The sequence below is a fragment of the Sinocyclocheilus grahami genome, unplaced genomic scaffold, assembly GCF_001515645.1.
Source record: "Sinocyclocheilus grahami isolate Dianchi unplaced genomic scaffold, SAMN03320097.WGS_v1.1 scaffold212.1, whole genome shotgun sequence".
In the NCBI taxonomy this organism is placed as follows: Eukaryota; Metazoa; Chordata; class Actinopteri; order Cypriniformes; family Cyprinidae; genus Sinocyclocheilus; species Sinocyclocheilus grahami.
This window is the reverse complement of record NW_015505391.1, coordinates 301,472-319,779: the sequence shown is the minus strand read 5'-3', so window position 1 is coordinate 319,779 and position 18,308 is coordinate 301,472. Positions and strand designations below refer to the sequence as shown.

Genomic DNA, 18,308 nt, shown 5'->3' with positions numbered 1-18,308 from the left:
AAAACCGGGGGGGGGGATGCTTTTGAAAACTTATGAAATATTTTTAATACGATGGAAACCGTATTTAACGTGTTCACAGTTTAATAAAAACATTGTACGTTAGGCCTATTAATTGTAATTTAATTTCCTCAATTATTCAAACAACGAATAAATTGCATAGAGAAAGCGATCAAAGAGCACAACGGAGCTTTTTGAAACTCCGAATCAGTTAAACCATTGCGTCGCAAAATGATTCACTGTTTCGAAGCACTCCAATCGAAATGATTCACTGGGCCGTTGAAGGGCACTTCGGGAAGGGGACGCCATTTGTAGGGGCGTTCCAAACGAAAGTGAACAACTGAATCCCTTCGCGAAGGGCCCTTCAGAAGTCCGTTAGTGAAGGGAACATGTGATGGTCACTTCACGGAAGTGATTTCCGTTTGTGATCATGTGATCTTCAGTTAGGAGATCTTGCGACGAATTTTAAAGCGAAGTTGTGGTTTATTTCGTTTTATTTGGTTGATTTTTGGTTGTGGAGGATATATATATCTCTATCTCCCACAGAGGGATTAATTTTTTCACTCACCCGCCAATTTGGCTACATATTAAGTTACCGGCCATTCATAACTTCTACTAGAGCGAAGTTGTGGTTTATTTCGTTTTATTTGGTTGATTTTTGGTTGTGGAGGATATATATATCTCTATCTCCCACAGAGGGATTAATTTTTTCACTCACCCGCCAATTTGGCTACATATTAAGTTACCGGCCATTCATAACTTCTACTAGCCCCCCCCAAAAAACAAAAACACTGGCCGTCACAAAGCGACCGTTGCAACTAATTGCGTGTCAGTTCTAGGGGTGTGCGATATTGACAAAATAATATCTCAATATTTTCTGGGATTTTATCAATAACGATAATTAGTTGATATTTTGCGGAGTGTGTTATTGTGCTGATATCTTAAGGACTACCGTGGACCGCTGACTCAAAGCTTTTGATATTCTTCATATTCTGTGTGGTCAGTTCACAGCAGTGATAGAAATGAATCTTTTCCAATAAGTTTAAATTGATTTTTACCTTTTTATGGCCATTTTTACCTTTTTATAAAGCCATTTTTTTTCTAAAAGTGTGTATCATATTTTGAGTCAAATTCTTGCATTTAATCAGTCAATTATAATACATTTAGGCTGTTACTAAACAAATGAAATCAGTATCAATAAAATTAATCTTTGCAGAAGTTGCATATTAAGTGGCATTTATATATTTACACGTTAATTCAGCTTAGAGGGACATGGAATGCTTTAACCTGCAGTTACAAATGCATAAATGTTTTTATTTTAAACGTGAAATGCTGAATACTGATATTTGAAATTATTAAAAAAATGAAGATGCTTTAAATGGGAAATTAAATTAAATAAAGCAAGTCACTGTTAAGTGAGTCATTGCGATTGAACAGAATCATTTAAACTGGTGATTCATTCAGGAACTAAACACCTTCATGTTGCTCAGAGATGCAAAACAGTGCTGTGGCTGTTTGGAATGTTTTTTGTTGGCGAAATAGCGCAAAAACAGCCAATATGGTGTCTAAAACGTAGCCCAAGTCTCTTGATATTTATCGACTGAAATTAAGAAATATATCGTGATATACATTTTTGCCATATCGTCCAGCCCTATATTAACTTATTGTTTATTGAACTGTTGTATAAAATATCACGTTAGTAACATGCTGATTTTTAAGAAAAGTCACTCTTCGTGTGATATTGATTAATTAAATGAATTGATATAAATATATACATTTTCTGCCCCCTTATCTTGAATTGTGGTTCATTCTTAATGCATATTAATAGACTGAATCATGCAGTGAAAACACTCTAAATGCGCACGCAAAGTCCGCGTATTATACGTGACTTTGGGCTTCTTTTTTACAAAAAAAGTTGCTTGAAAAAATCCCAGGTCGGGGGTTGCGGTATTTTGCACTTATTAAAAAAATCCAGAGTGCTCAGGACCTCAGACTGGGCTGAAGGTTTACCTTCCAACAAGACAATGACCTTAAGCACACAGCTAAAATAACGAAGGAGTGGCTTCAGAACAACTCTGTGACTGTTCTTGAATGGCCCAGCCAGAGCCCTGACTTAAACCCAATTGAGCATCTCTGGAGAGACCTAAAAATGTCTGTCCACCAACGTTTACCATCCAACCTGGCAGAACTGGAGAGGATCTGCAAGGAGGGATGGCAGAGGATCCCCAAATCCAGGTGTGCAAAACTTGTTGCATCTTTCCCAAAAAGACTCATGGCTTTATTAGATCAAAAGGGTGCTTCTACTAAATACTGAGGAAAGGGTCTGAATACTTAGGACCATGTGATATTTCAGTTTTTCTTTTTTAATAAATCTGCAAAAATGTCAACAATTCTGTGTTTTTCTGTCAATATGGGGTGCTGTGTGTACATTGAGGAAAAAAAATTAACTTAAATGATTTTAGCAAATGGCTGCAATATAACAGAGTGAAAAATTTAAGGGGGTCTGAATACTTTCCGTACCCACTGTATATGGTTGCTTGCTTGTTAGGGAAATCTGACAAGCAACTTCATTTCTTTATGTTTGCCGTATTCTCCAATGCATTGAATGACACACTGTCTGCTCGCAGTTAATAGCCAACCAGTGCAATAATATAAGTGCTGCAGCGTAATTTGCCAAATGTTCCGCCGCCTCCTTTTTGGTAGGACGCTTTAATCCAAGCGATGATAGAAGTAGACGTAGAGGAGTGGGATGACTTTTTCTTAGGTTTTTTTTTTTTTTACAAAGTTTTTGTAATGTATTTATCACGGGCTGTAATAAAAAAACAAGCAGTCCTATACTAAGAGTAAATATGGTTCGAAAAGCCTTTATTTTAGTAGACTATAAATATGTGGCTATGTTACAGCTCCTCTTTGAAGCTCTGTGTTTTTCTCTTTTTCTATCTCTCCAATCATATTCTGCACACAGCTGATTGGAGATGAGTTTTGTTCCCATTTTTGTTGCAGTTTGCTGATTTTTGTAAAATGGCTTAGGTTTTTGCTTTTCGGATAAAAGTGGTTTCGGTTTAATGTTGCAGGCTCATTTATTGGTAATAAATTGATAAATAATATTGATGATAATAAGTCATCAAATATATTGGGCTTGTTTTTGAAGCAGCGGTTGCTTATTTGGTTTTAGCAATATACTCGATAATGTCATGATGTCTCACGAGTTCAGTATTTGCGCTAAACTTGCGCAGATTTGGCTTGCATGAACTTCCCAAATAAATTGAGTGAACATAACTTCCGAAAAGTAACCCGCGAAATTGGCTAGTGATTTGACTGCGTCAAGCCTGTTAAACTCTCCGCATGAGCAATCCGGACGCCTACGTGGACAGCGCGGACGCGGACTACTTGTATTTATACTACCGAAAGCGTACGCTGGATGGTGTGCTCCGCGGACGTGGTCCATACATGCGCAGTAGATCGGCTTGAACGGTAAACAAACATGTGAAGAAACAATTGCCCACAGGTATTGCACATCTGGCTGTCTTTATATTGTTTTATCGACGGATTCTACAGGTTCGAGTAGCAACGGGCTTATTCACACAGCATGCGCAGTTGGTGCTTTTGTAGCCTACTGACCTACAATGGATGTCATGACGAAACATCGTCATCGGAGAGTGTGCGCGCGCGGACATCCGCGTGGCCTCCCATTTTTTTGTGACCACGCTGTCAGTAGGCTATAAAAGCAACAACTGCGCATGCGCAGGCTGTTTGAATAAGCCTGTTGCTACTCGAATCTGTACAACCCGTCGGTAAAACAATATAATGACAGCCAGATGTGCAATAATTCTGGGCAATTGTTTGTTGCGGAGCGGACCATCAGCGTATGCTTTCGGTAGTATAATCATGGGAGAAACGAAGTTTTTTGAAGCATTGAGTCAGTTGAACCAATTGTTTAGGAAAAAGTTATTCGATATTTCGAAGCCCTTGAAACGGCACATGCTGGCGACACCTGCTGGTGAAAACGTAAACTCATCAAGAACTCAGACCAAACTTACAAAACAATTTTTTTTTTTAAGAAATCCCATTGTTTTAAAATAAATAAACCCTTAACGCATAACACAAGCACTAATATTTATCTTAAACCCTTAAGACAATTAACTAAATTTTATTATTTAATGAATTAAATGATTTATGTAATTTATTTGCTTTCATTAGAGCGGTCTATAAAAACCAGCAGGCAAGAGTAGTGTTGTCAGTCAGGAGAAGGAGATGGATTTAATTCTATCGTAAAATCATTGTTATTTTTAAAGTATGATGTGATTTTGTAGGTTGAACATGCTGAATGTTTTTACACATTTAAAAAAATATATATATATATATAGCTGTCTGTGTTAAAGGGACGTTATCCTTTGTTTAACCCACAACATCTGCTCCTGAGTTTATTTTTTTAATAGTAAAAATTCGTGGGACATCATGTCACGTGATTAACTGGGCAACCAGAAGTGGTTCATGGGTTCACTTTGAGATTAACACCCCCTAGTGGTGAACATCGGAGTTTCGAAACATTTCGAAACGGTAGCTGTGTCCGAAATCGCTCACTTGTTAACTGCCATACACTATATAGGGATTAGTGAATGAGTGGAGTACTCTATCAGAAAGGAATGAACTAAAGTGAACGGATTCGGACGGTGACGTATACACTGCGCGTGAGACTTGGAGCTGTTGCAAAAACATCGTCTCACAGCCTATGTATTTTTATATTACATGTACCTCATTTTAGAAAATAATATTAATAGCAATAACTCAATGACTTTATATTGTAATTATACATACCTCTGCGTCAGCTTTGTGGTTTCATCGATGGTATATTTGTTTTGTAATGCTTTTGTTCATAATTAAATACTACTAAAATACTGAGAAAAAAAAATAAACCCTAACACGTTCACAATTTTATGTATTTATTATTTTTAGTGTCTTGACACTCTCACGAGTAGCGTTCTGATCTCAGATAAGATAATGTTCTTAGAGCGCCCTCAGGCGACCGTAATTTTACATCAGAATGAATACGCTACCTACTGTGATTAACGAACATTTTTAAATTATCCACCAAATTATCATAATTTTTGTAAGATAACAACGATGCCACCTCAGTAAATTAGTAAAATATTAAACCGAGTTATTGCCTACATAACATTTTAATAATGTATGACATAAACGTTAAAGCAGAAATAAAGATGTAAACGGCATCTCTTTCCAACTCGCTCGCTCTCGCTCTCTCTTCCAGCTTGGGCGGTTCTCCGCATTGGATTGTGGGAAATAGTGCTTCAGCGGGTGTACTTTGGTTGTACACTCTAAATCAGAATGCATTGTGGGTAAAAAGTAGTGGAGGAATGAAGTCGTTCACTCAGAATTTGGACAGCACTACAAAATGGCTGACAAGATATAGTGCACTATATAGTGGATAGGGAGCGGTTTTGGACACAGCAAGTGTGATGTAACGAAGATTAATTGCTAAAATAACGTGACTTGGCCGGTTTCCCTGTGGAAAAAAAACAGCATATGCTGGTTGGGTATGTTTTGAAGCTGGGATGCTGGTTTGAGCTGGTTTATGCTGGTTTATGTTGGTCGGACCAGTTTAGGACCAGCACATGACCAGCTAAAGATCAGCAAAGGACACTGATTTGATACAAAAGATTTGCAAATGTTACGAAGCTTTGTGAAGCAGTGTTTCGAACGCGCCCATCACTAGTATAAATACAAGTAGTCCGCATCCGGATTGCTCATGCGGAAAGTTAACACCAGGCTTAATTGTTTTTGCGGTCTAAATGCAACAAACCTACTGCGCGATGTGGTTCTATTCATTCCTAAATGACTGTTATATGAGCCAGCTATTTTCTATTTGAGCTAATCGCTCAAAGTGGGCAAATTCCAACAGCGTTTTTGCTCCCTTGAAAGGCACATTTTAAAGCTAGATGGCGGGAGAGTTCGAGTTAACCTATAAATAGAATAATTCAAGTAGTGGTGTTTTGTGAGCTCTTTTCACATGCATTTCGTATTAAGTTTGAATAACTTTCGTATTTAAGAAATGTGTTTTTAATACAGGGTCAAAAGAAGAGATGGCAATTCGATACCAGATAGGGAAAAACACAGAGCATAGCGTTTAAATGAAGTTCCAAACATAGGCTTGGGAGGAGCCTAATCATTCAGTCCTGTTAATCATTATGAGCCTGTATAAGCAGCCGTCCCAGCAACCATTCTTCCGGCATCTCTCCACCTCCCCATCTTCTCTTACTTCTGTTATTCTAGTATACTGCATTGGGGGGGGGGTTGAACTCGGAGCTCAAGCTGAGCCTCGGGTTCACACATCTAAGGACGCCAAGTTCGTTTACTATTAACCATCAGGACTGGATGGGCAGGTGAACTCATGAAAATACTTTTTGCTTTGTAAAATGTTTATTTGCAACTATTATAATAAATTACAGCCGCATTGTCATGGTAACCTTCCAGGTGAATGAGGAAATTGTTGTTTTCCATTGCACCCTATGACAAGTGCGTTCCAAATGGCTTCATTATGACGCTTATGTACCCTGCTCCCTCAAGTCCCCACTTCAAGGGTTCTTCCCTACAGAGTGATTAAGGCATATGGTGCGTTCAAGTCATGTCGGATAGATCGCATTTACGAGTTGAACACACATGAACCACAAAGTCGTTATTACGAGTGGGGAAACTTTGCATTTTCTTTAAGCCCTGAGTTTCCGAGTTGGGGGCGTGTCAATGAGAAACACGGTGGAATCAATGGATGCAACACCTGTAGTTGACGGTAAATTTGTTTAAATTGATAGTTTAGTTGTCCTATAAACTTAAATTGTTCTTTTTACTTGGATTTCAGCTGCGTAACAAAATGCAGACCCTGTTGTATTTTCTTGTCATTTATTAAAAGGTACACCGCCATCTTGTGCCGACTAAACTGACTTGAATGCACCTGATGTCGTAATTACAACTTGTCAACTCGTAAGTACGAACGTCCCAGGAGGACTTGAACGCAGCAATTGAGATGCTTACTTCTGATTGGAATTTGCCCAGCTACCGGTTTAAATCAATTTAGTGAATCCATTCCTGAAAAAAAAACTGAATCAGCGTGGTTACTAAACCAATAATGTTGGTCATTTCGAGAGAAACTTGGGTTGCAAATATAAACTACTATTTTTGTTTGTTGGCCTATGACAGATGAAAACATTGTGGAACAGAAATTGTGCTGTGAAAATTAAGCAACATCCACATGAAACAATGTTTGTTGCATTATGACAGTTGCAAAGCGGTTTTATTTATTTATTTTTCCCCAAACCAGATCCTAAAACTTGATTTTTAAAAAGCAGCAAAATATTTCCTTCTGGTAATATGACTAGTTTGACAACCACTTGAACACTAGCTAACTAAATAAATACATTTTTATCAGTTAAGCTTTTCTTTTGTTCAGATTACAGATGACTCTCTTATATACACCAACCTCCTTATCTTCACTCCGCAACCCTCTCCAGATGGAGTGGTTCGCCTTGAGCAGGCCGTAGTTCCCATTGAATGTTATTATAGCAGGTAAGTGGACTGTGCTGCTGGCAACGGACAACATTTGTGTGAAGCACATTTACAATAGTTTAATTACCCTGGTATATAACTAGCATACCATGGTGTTAATGTCCTTTACCAGAATTGACTATTGGAATTTATTCAAGAACCCAATTTTTATTTTTATTTTTTTTCCCCCTCAGTACTTATTTTCAAAATGAAGGTTTATCCAGTTGTATCTTATAGATTGATGAATTATTGTGAAAAGGAATTCAGCTGCAATTTCGGTTTGTTTGTTTGAAGAAAAAAAAACTGCTGGAGCATTTGTGTCCTTTGTCTCTCAGAAGGTTTGATGTTACCAGTAACCCCATCAGACCAACATGGGTTCCTTATAGTTCAACGCAATCGGCAGTAGAGGATTTGCAGTTTTCACTAAAGCTAATGACAAGTATGTGCACAATTTAACAAGTGTATTTTGATGATTGCTATGCGTTTTTTTATTTTTTATTTTTTTTAAGAGAAATGCCAACATCTGCCAAAGACTCTTTTTCACAAATGTTAGAAGTATGCTAGAATGTAGACGGAAATGGACTACCACAAAAATGTAATTGTGATCCATATCCAGGTAAAGAATCAGAATAAAATCTCCCAAAATTACAAACAGGTTAACACTTTTGTCTGAATTATTTCTGGTTCAGGTGATTGGCGCTCTGAACGGGCCTCTTCTGTGTACTTCCTGGGTGACATCATAAACATAGAAGCCTCAGTTCATCTGGGTCATCACGTTAACCTCAGTGTATATTTTGAGAGCTGTGTTGCCACAGTGACCCCAGATATTATGTCTGTACCCAGATACACGTTTATTGAAAATCATGGGTGGGTACATGTTTTTTTTTTAATCAGAGTTTTGTGCAGCAAGCACCACTCACTCAAATGAAAAATTATTTGGCTAATCACAAAGTATATTTGTGTGTTGTTTTTCCCCCTCCCTCATTAGTTGTTTGATGGATGGACAGACAACCGGCTCAAAGTCACGTTTCCTTCCCAGAATCCAGAATGACAAACTCAAACTACAACTGGATGCTTTCAAATTCCACCAAGAGGCAAAGCCAGAGGTGTATATAGTGTATTCCAATGGAAACATGTTCTCAGGCCCAAAGTGCCATGAAATAGCCTGTGAAGATATGGCAATAAACCTAAATTAAACTAAAACTCAGGCCCAAAAAAATAACATGGTGATGGAGGGTTTATATTTGCCTAGGTTAATAATATTGGAGGAAATGGGAGTGGTGTTAATTTGTTGTACACATTGAATTCTGATGTCACTCAGTAGTTAATTTTGAATTCTAAATTACTTCTCATTAAAAAATATTTCTCACTTTGTTATACAGATGTACATCACTTGTACTCTTCAAGCTTACCCTGTAATGGATGTAGTTAACCCCTTTCATAAAGCATGCTCCTTTATCGATGGAAGGTATGAAGCTTTGCTTTCGTACTTGGGATTTGTTGTCTAGTACAGAACCTTTAATCATGGACTCTTACTGTTTGCCATGCAAACTGTATTTTCTGGTACTTTTGTTTCTTTTGGGAACCAACCTCAAGTTTCTCGCTCCCCTCTTTAATCTACAAGCTGGAAGGCTGCAGATGGTGGTGACTGGGCTTGTTACAGCTGCCAAGCAACAAAAGATTATGCACCATCCTTCCGTTCTACACTGCAACAATCTGAGCCACCTTCTCCCAGACAAGACCAGACCTCATCTTCCCAAAGGCCCAACAAATTTCAGGCCAGTATTCAGGAGGGTTCTGGAAGTTCCTTCAAATCCTTGCGAACAGCAAGTGAGCCGGTTTTCTCCTGGAGGAACATAATTCTCCCACAAGAGGAGGATGAGGGAATTGTTTCAGTGGGTAAGCATTCCCAGGTCTAGTGATTCTCTTTGTCTTTTTTAGAGAAATTACCTTGACAGCACCCAAAGTCATTTATACAATCTGTGTATTTATAAATTAATGCCAAGATCTTTATTTAAATGGCAGGTAAGCATGTTTCCTCTAACCATTTTGTCAAATGTGGCTCTGTCAATAGGATGGGAACAGGAGAAAACAGTGGGTCCACTAGCCATCCTTCCAAAAAAAATCAAAATGGGATTTCTGGCTCCTCCCAGAGTGAAGCAGGGTGTTCCACCAGTCCCTTCTCTCAGTAAAGATAAGAAACCAATACCTCATAGTAGCCTATGGAAGAATGGCATTTCTGCTGAGATGGGTTTGTATTATAGAAAAATTATGCTATTTTTTTTTTCTCCCCCCCCCCCCCCCCTTCTCTTCCTTGGGTCAAGAGGTAGGACTAGTCTCTAACTCCCCAGTGCCTAAAACTACTTATTTAAGCATTGGGCATCATTCATAAAACCCAAACAGAATGAATTTGTGTCAATTCTGTAAAGCCATGTTTCTATTTTCTAAAGTGTTACTTTGTACAAAAACTTTTACACCTGCTCCCTACCATGTGTAAATGGTGTGTAAAACATCTGAAGGTTTTGTTCTTTTAGGCAAACTGATAACACTGCATTTTGAGAAATATTTACCATAATATATAATAACATTAACAATTTTACCCATACATTACCAGTAGGATTTGTCTGCAAGCTTGGAATATGGCTCTTTTGCATTTGTTATATACTGGAACTAAACCCGAGAAGGGAGTCCAGGAGATCTCGCAGCATTCCTGTACCTGTAATTCACAATTATTTCATGTGCAAAGATAATGCTACTTGTAAGAGTGTGCATGTACACCCTATTTCCGAATGATTGGATTTGGCATGCGTTTAATCTGGAGGACAGTTTTGCGCACAAATTATTCAAGTTTCATGAATGTTGTGGGGTTTTTAAAAAAAAAAATTTTTAATTAAGCCTTTTCAGTAATAACTATTTTAATGCTGGTTGAAAATGTTTACAGTAGTTAAAATGCTTAACACTGCAGCCTAAATTATTAAAGTCTCCGCCAGATCAAGAGGGTGCTCTAACTCCTCAACCCTCATTGGAAGCCACTGAGCAAGCCAATATCATGGAAATTAAGCTGGAAGAGGAGGATGAATATGATAGTGATGATAAAGAAGACTATGATGGTGGCCATAGTCAAAACCATGATTATGAAGAGGAAAAAGGAAAGGCAAAAGAGGTTAATCAAAGCATGTGGAAGACTAGACTCTTGCCAGAAGAAGGTACTGGCATGGTATTTGTTTAGTGAAGTGTGGTGACAATGTTTGGGGTACGTATCTTTGCTCATGGAATAGTCTTATCTTGCAGATTTTAAAGAACTCTTCACAACTCGTGCCTCTAACAGTGAGGAAGACTTTGGACTGCATACATTAGGCCCAAGCCCCTCCCTTCCAGATGAAGAAGAGGGTACATATCACCCTTCTAAAGATACCTAAACTTATAAAGCAAAGGTTGTGAATGCTGACAGACATGAAGCAATTTCGCTGAGGTGGAGGAAAACCTTGTTCGTGAAGCATAAGAGCTTACACCATTGCGCTAATTAAATGGTTTCATAAATTAAACTTTATTTTTCATTGTCTTCATTCATTTGTTTTTGTCAATTTATATAAAAAGTAGTAACCTGCGACTATTACCTCAGATATTTTTACCTGATTTAACCCATAAAAATCAGTTTAGGTATAAATTTGTTTTTTGTTTTTATATATATATATACTTTGTCTTCCAGTTCAAGCACATTCAATAGTTATAAATGAACATTTCCTTTAAAGACTTTTTATTTATTTTTTACCAAATATTATTCCTAATTTTTCCTCCTTTCTCTTCCCTCACTTTTTTTTTCTTTTGTGATCATACCTGTCACCAATGCATAAAGAAAAAATAATAATAATTAGAACAATAACCAATACATAACTAAACACTTTTTTCATATTAAAAAAAACTAGAGGAAAAAAAAGCATCCACATATTCATATCAAACTCTCATAATGACACCTAATTCCTGTAAGTAATTCAAATATTTAAGACTAATTATAACTGAATAAATTGAAAGGGAGGTAGAATTATATAGAGGTAATTGGTGTATATACTGTATATATTCCTTTATTTTATAATGTATGCTTTGATTATAAAGGTGCCCGTATCTTTTCGAAATGTATACTTTTACTTTTAATTTCATGTTATCCTCTCCATAGAGTATACTTTAGAGAAATCTAACCAATCATTTAAAACTGGGGATTCTTGCCTTCTCCAAAATTTTGTTATTGTTTTAAAAACTAATTCTCAGTATTCTAAATAAATAGAACTCATCTTTACTAAGTAGTAGGGATGCACCGATACTGAGCTCCTGTACTCGTACTCTTACTCGTTAAAATGTCCCGATACCAAACGCCGATACCACACAGCTTGTGTTAAGTGCCATATTCAGACAATGAAACGCCAACAACAGACAGCAGAATGGAGTTCTCTTTCATCATCTCGTGTTCGAGATCCACCAATGGGAAGGGCATCCGTACCTGACCTCTGCAGAAGCATCCAATTGCACCAAGTCTGGCTAGACAGACAGAAGCGCGCAGCCAATGCCAGGTAAGGCCCCACCCCCTTACCTGAGAGCATATAAGGCCTGCACGTGACGCTATTCTCCAGTTGTCATTCGCTTCTCGTGATCTCTGCACTTCACAGCTCGGGTTGGATTTATCACTGCTCACTTTTCGTGTCTTCAGGAGGACATATCGTCAAGATCAGCCTCCGCCAGACATGACAGTCTTTTAGAAGCGCGCAGCCAATGCCAGGTAAGGCCCCACCCCCTTACCTGAGAGCATATAAGGCCTGCACGTGACGCTATTCTCCAGTTGTCATTCGCTTCTCGTGATCTCTGCACTTCACAGCTCGGGTTGGATTTATCACTGCTCACTTTTCGTGTCTTCAGGAGGACATATCGTCAAGATCAGCCTCCACCAGACATGACAGTCTTTTATTCAGCCCAGAATAAAGCTGTTTTTGCATCCTGAGCCGCCCACACTGTGATTATTTTCACCTGCTCCCCTTTTTCACGGCTGCCCGCCACTGATTTTACTCAGTTTTTCGCTGGCATGTCGCTTTCCAAACCTACTTCTCTCGGGGGCTGCACATCACGGGCTTGCCCGGCTGCGTGCGGCGCGCTGATCGCCGCTAAGGATCCGCACCCCTTCTGCGTGGTCTGCTTGGGCCTCAAGCATGCTGAAGAGGCTTTGGAGAACCCGGAAAACTGCAGCCATTGTCTCACGTTGCCTAAAAAGCTCCTTCGGCGGCGTCTCAAAGTTGCCACGACCCAGTGCGTCGAGCTCGGCCTTTCGGACTCGGATGGGGGACACGGTGATGACTACCGGGGGCCTCCCGGGGGCGCAACGTCTCTCAATTGGGCTGACCGGCCCAATCCTGTTTTTCCCGAAGAGGACATCTTCGCGGGTAACGTCCCGTTTGCTGTCGAACCAGCTGGTTCCGGCGACGATGACGATGCGGGCCTTCTCGGTGTCTCGGAGGACGAGGAGGCTATCCCGCCTTCTAGCGTTCCCCTGGTTAACACCCCTGCTTTACCCCAGTCTATCCTCCTGGACGTGTGTGAACGAGCGGCCGCTCGCCTCAACATTGAGTGGCCGGCTCCGCAGAGCGCCACCGACCAGGAAAGGGACATTTACGATGGGAAACTGCTGGGACCACCTCCCGGCCCGAGGAAACAACTCTTTCCTGTCCTCCCAGCGTGCGCTAAGCACATGAGACACAATTGGGGCGATCCGCTCGATCTTAAACAAGGTCTCACGGGCCTCGAGGTGAAGGATATGAGAGCTCAAGGCATGGGTGATTCCCCTGCCATCAAGCTCTCTGTCGCCAGGCACCTTAACCCCGTCCACGGCGGGCTGCTCGCTCCCCCGAAGCCTGTTTTGCCCAATAAAATGGACCGTTTTTCTGCCTCAATTCACCAGGCCGCTTACAAATCCTCGGCCTTGGCTGTCAGGGCCCTAAACGTTTCATCTCTCCTCTCCGCTTACCAAGCGGAGATTTTGGACGATTTAGGGCAGCAGCTGGACAAAGGAGCTCCCTCTCCAACCTTGTGGAAGGAGATCGTCACTGTCAATGACCTCGTCCTCCGCAATGCCCATCAGGCCGTCCAAGCCTGCGGGCGCTCCATGGCGCTTTCTGTGGTGGGAGAGCGCGCCCTCTGGCTTAACCTGTCAGGCCTCCCCGACAGTGAGAAGAGGCGCATCGCGGGCGCTCAGGTTGAGCCCGGCCGGGCTCTCTTTGGTCCCGCCGTCGGATTGATGCAGCAATGTTATGACGAAGAAGGAGGACGAGGCTTTCAAGTTATGCCTTCCTAGGAAGGCGGTCACACGCCAGGTGCCCCCTGCGCTTTTGCCTTACCCTCCTGTCACGGGATGAAATTTCCATCAGAGCAAGGAAAGGCCCCGCAACAAACCACCCGCCTACAGCAGAGTAACCCACCCTCTGCAAAGCCCTGGGTTAAACATACTCCCGCCGTGGCCGGAAAGCCCTCTAACTCAACCCCCTCCGACTCGAAACGCAAGCGATCGGCCTGATGTTTGACCGTTGGGACCGCCGAGTCTACGTTCTCGAGCCGCAAGCTCTTCGGACTCCCTTTTTGCCCCCAAGCCCCTATCCAAAAGACTAAGGCTTTCTCATGGAGAGGGCGACCGCCCCATTCTCGTGGCTGCCCGGCCCATGCGTTCAGTGGACATTGTGTGCTCTCCCCCCATGTTCATGAGGTCTGTTGTGAGGAAAAGTTCACAAGCAGTGTCACCACACAGCACATACTTTGTTCCCCTCACCCAGTTAATAAAAGCTTCGGCCCCTGTGTTCCCCAACTCAAAAAAAACCCAAAGAACACAATAAAACAAATGAATCATATGAATTTGTTTCAGGGAGAGTACATCTCTCTGCAGAGAGAGAACATCTCTCTGAATCCCTGCATGTCGCCCCTGGTCTGTCCACTAGAGGGCGCCATTGCATCACAAATGAGCCAACTGGGCACACGCGAGAATGCCAGCGCTTCTCCTGCTCTGGTGGGGACACTCGCGAGTTACGAGTCGGCCTGGCAGACTGTTTCGGCTCCCGAGTGGGTGATGCGAACTGTAATGCAGGGCTACAGACTGCAGTTTGTAATAAAACCCCCGCATTTCAACGGCGTTCTTTCCTCTCGCATGGAGGAGAGCGCCGCTCACATTTTGAACGAGGAAATCTCTTCCTTTTTATTAAAGGGAGCGATTCAGGTGGCGCCCCCAATCTGATAAATCAAGGATTTTATTCTCGTTATTTCCTGGTTCCAAAGAAGGATGGTTCTCTCAGCTCCATTTTGGACCTAAGAGTGTTGAACAAACATTTGAGGAAATACAATTTCAGAATGTTAACCCACGGCACTCTGACCTGCGCCATAAAACAGAACGATTGGTTCACATCGGTCGATCTGAAAGATGCTTTTTTTCAACATAAGCATTTATCCGCCACACAGGAAGTTTATTCATTTCGCCTATCAAGGCATATGTTATGAATTCACAGTCCTCCCGTTTGGGCTCGCCCTAAGCCCAAGGACTTTTTCTCTGTGTGTGGAGGCAGGCTTAGCTTCTCTGAGAATGTCAGGTCTGCGGATTTTGACATACTTAGACGATTGGCTCATCATAGCCGAATCGAAAATGAAAGTACTGCAGGGCACCCGTCGTGTGCTCACTCACATCACATCTCTCGGGTTCAGGGTGAATTTGAACAAAAGCAACCTTACACCCAGTCAGAGTGTGATTTTCCTGGGCTTGGAGCTGAGCTCAGTCTCCATGCAAGCGCGTCTCTCTCAAGAGTGCGTTCGCTCTCTAATGAACTGTGTGTCACAGTTCAGAGAGGGAGCGAAAGTGCAATATTGCACATGTCTCAGACTGCAGGGTCTAATGGCTTCATCTATCCAGGTTTTGCCTCTGGGACTTCTGAGAATGAGGGCGTTCATGAAATGGGTTTTGTCACTACATTTCAGCCCGTTACGCGATCTCTGCAGCTCTGTAACGAGCGCCTGCATGGCAGCTCTGCGCCACTGGAGAAGCGCGGGCTTTTACACACAGGGAACTCCTTTGGGGACGGTGATGTTGTGGAAAGTCCTGACAACAGATGCGTCCCTAACAGGCTGGGGTGCCACCCAGGAGGGCAGAACGGTGAACGGTTTGTGGCCGAGCAGACTACGTTCAGCGCACATAAATTATTTAGAGCTTATGACCATATGGAAAGCTCTGAATTATTTTCTGCCTCGCCTGCAGGGGCATCATGTGCTCGTACGCTGCGACAATACCACAGCGGTAGCATATATCAATCGCCAGGGCAGTTTGCTCTCATCGAAACTTCACGCTCTAGCTCACAAGCTTTTAGTGTGGAACAGGCGGTTTTTCCTGTCGTTACACGCGACTCATGTTCCAGGCATTCTGAACAGAGGCGCAGACCTTCTATTGAGGGGGAACCCACTCTACGGAGATTGGCGCCTTCACCCTCAGATAGTGGGCTTGATATGGATGAGATTCGGACAGGCAACCGTAGATCTAGTCGCCTCGCGTGAAAACAGCCATTGTCCTATGTTCTTCTCGCTAAAGGACGTGGACGCACCCCTCTGGGTCAACACAGTGGCCCACCCATGGCCCAAAGTGCTGCTGTATGCTTTTCCTCCCCTGTGCCTGATAACTCCAACACTGGCCAGGGTGAGAGAGAAGGGCCTGTCTCTCATCCTGATAGCACCCAGGTGCCCCAAAACACTGTGGCTGGCAGAGATAATTCCTCTGTTATATGCCCAGCCATGGTGCCTTCACCTCCGCACAGATCTATTATCGCAAGCGAACAGGGAGATTTATCACCCACACCCGGACAGGGTGGCTCTCTGGGCCTGGCCCGTGAGAGGACAAACTTAAACGCGCTAGGGCTTCCCCCACGTGTGGTTGCTACTATACAGAATGCCAGGGCCGTGTCTACTCGGTCCTTATATGGTTGTGAGTGGCAGGTGTTTGAAGGGTGGTGTGATGGGCGTCGTCTCACATCATATCTGTGCTCAATTCCTGATATTTTGTGTTTTTTCAAGACCTTATGGATAAAGGCAGGTCTTTTTCCACCATTAAGGTCTACCTGGCGGCTATTTCTGCTTGTCATGTGGGCTTTGAGGGCTCAACGGTCGGGCAGCATCGTCTAATCCGCAGATTTATGAAGGGTGCCCGTCGTTCTTTGCCTTTACCAGGAGAACTGTTCCTGAATGGGACCTCTCCATGGTGCTGGAGGCTCTGTCTCAATCCCCTTTTGAGCCCCTGGGAAGTATTTCCCTGAAGCTGCTGTCCTTCAAGACAGCTTTGCTCTTGGCCTTGGCTTCAGCTAAATGTGTCAGTGAGCTTCATGCACTCTCGGTTCATTCCTCGTGCACCAAATTCTCTCTTAGTGTAGATAAGGTTTTTCTTAAGCCGAACCCGGCTTTTTTGCCTAAGTGCTTCCCTGCATTTACATCGGAGGTGTTGAAGCTGTCTGCTTTTCACCCTCCACCTTTTTCTTCCACTGAGGATCAGAGGCTGAATGCTCTGTGTCCAGTTCGTGCATTACAGACATATATGACTAGGACCAGTGCTTTCCGGAAGAGCGACTTGCTCTTTATTTCATGGGTGCTCCCGCACAGGGGCTCGCTTGCCGCACGAGAAGCGAATATACTTACTGGAGAATAGCGTCGCGTGCAGGCCTTATATGCTCTCAGGTAAGGGGGTGGGGCCTTACCTGGCATTGGCTGCGCGCTTCTGTCTGTCTAGCCAGACTTGGTGCAATTGGATACTTCTGCAGAGGTCAGGTACGGATGCCCTTCCCATAGGTGGATCTCTCCACTCGATGTTTCAGAGAACCGGGGTTACGACAGTAACCTATTGTTATTAGAGATTAAGGATGTCTATGAAGTATATGTATGCAATGAATATAATGTTGAACATTCAGTATTGACTGTATAGCTAATGTGCGCGAGCTGATAAACAAATCACGCTGAGTGGATTTAGCTCACGGCGGCACACATGCGCGAGCTTGTCGAGTGAATATACCTTTCTCACAGACATCACTGGAAAGTTTGTAGTTCAGTCGGATACGTCAAAAACAAGTAATTAAAACAATGCACAAGTTACTTAATGGTAGGGAGGGACAGAGAGAGCGCACAATTCTGTAGTGTGATCTTTGATGTTCACTCAGCACACGCATCATTTGGATTAAAACTAAATCGTAAAAATAAGACCATTTATAGGGGAATTCACTATAAACAATTTATTTTTAAACTTAGGCATACACGACTTTCTGGTGAAAATGAATCTAGCAGCCTGTGTGAAATGCGCTAGGCTGTACTTTTCTGCATCAGTACAAATACATGCACGTGTTGCGCGTGCTTTGCTTTCTTGAGTGTTTCTGCATTATATGAGTGGCTTTGGAATATAAATCGCAGCACGTTTCAGATGAAAAAAAGCGCGACTTCTGTTTCTGAAAATATCACAGTTAGGAGATTTATAACAAGTGGTTCCCTGTATTATTACAGCAAAGCGCGTGATTACAATACTAAGCCGCTGCAGTGGAGCAGCTCTAATGCTATTAAATTAAAGATGATGTACCATAGAGCAAAAAAAAAAAGAACAGTGAAAGTAACAAAAACTTGTAAAATACATTTTAATGGGCATAATTACACTGAACAAAATTATAAACGCTTTTGTTTTTGCCCCCATTTTTCATGAGCTGAACACATTAACTTTT

General features: G+C 42.1%; 1 protein-coding gene and 1 pseudogene across 1 annotated transcript in view; both read left to right on the top strand.

Annotated features, from left to right (window-relative positions):
• The window catches only part of LOC107595979 (zona pellucida sperm-binding protein 3-like), a 12,053-nt gene extending 954 nt beyond the window's left edge, over window positions 1–11,099 (top strand). Inside the window, exons 2-10 of the mRNA XM_016286575.1 lie at window positions 7,460–7,575; window positions 7,890–7,993; window positions 8,244–8,421; window positions 8,543–8,660; window positions 8,937–9,022; window positions 9,179–9,453; window positions 9,629–9,805; window positions 10,545–10,760; window positions 10,846–11,099. Coding sequence (XP_016142061.1) covers window positions 7,460–7,575; window positions 7,890–7,993; window positions 8,244–8,421; window positions 8,543–8,660; window positions 8,937–9,022; window positions 9,179–9,453; window positions 9,629–9,805; window positions 10,545–10,760; window positions 10,846–10,973 — 1,398 coding nt within the window. The 3' untranslated portion in view covers window positions 10,974–11,099. The remainder of the gene's footprint in view (window positions 1–7,459; window positions 7,576–7,889; window positions 7,994–8,243; window positions 8,422–8,542; window positions 8,661–8,936; window positions 9,023–9,178; window positions 9,454–9,628; window positions 9,806–10,544; window positions 10,761–10,845) is intronic.
• A 3,398-nt stretch (window positions 11,100–14,497) lies between these two features.
• Window positions 14,498–16,462, top strand: LOC107596007 (uncharacterized; annotated as a pseudogene).
• The last annotated feature ends 1,846 nt before the right edge of the window (window positions 16,463–18,308 follow it).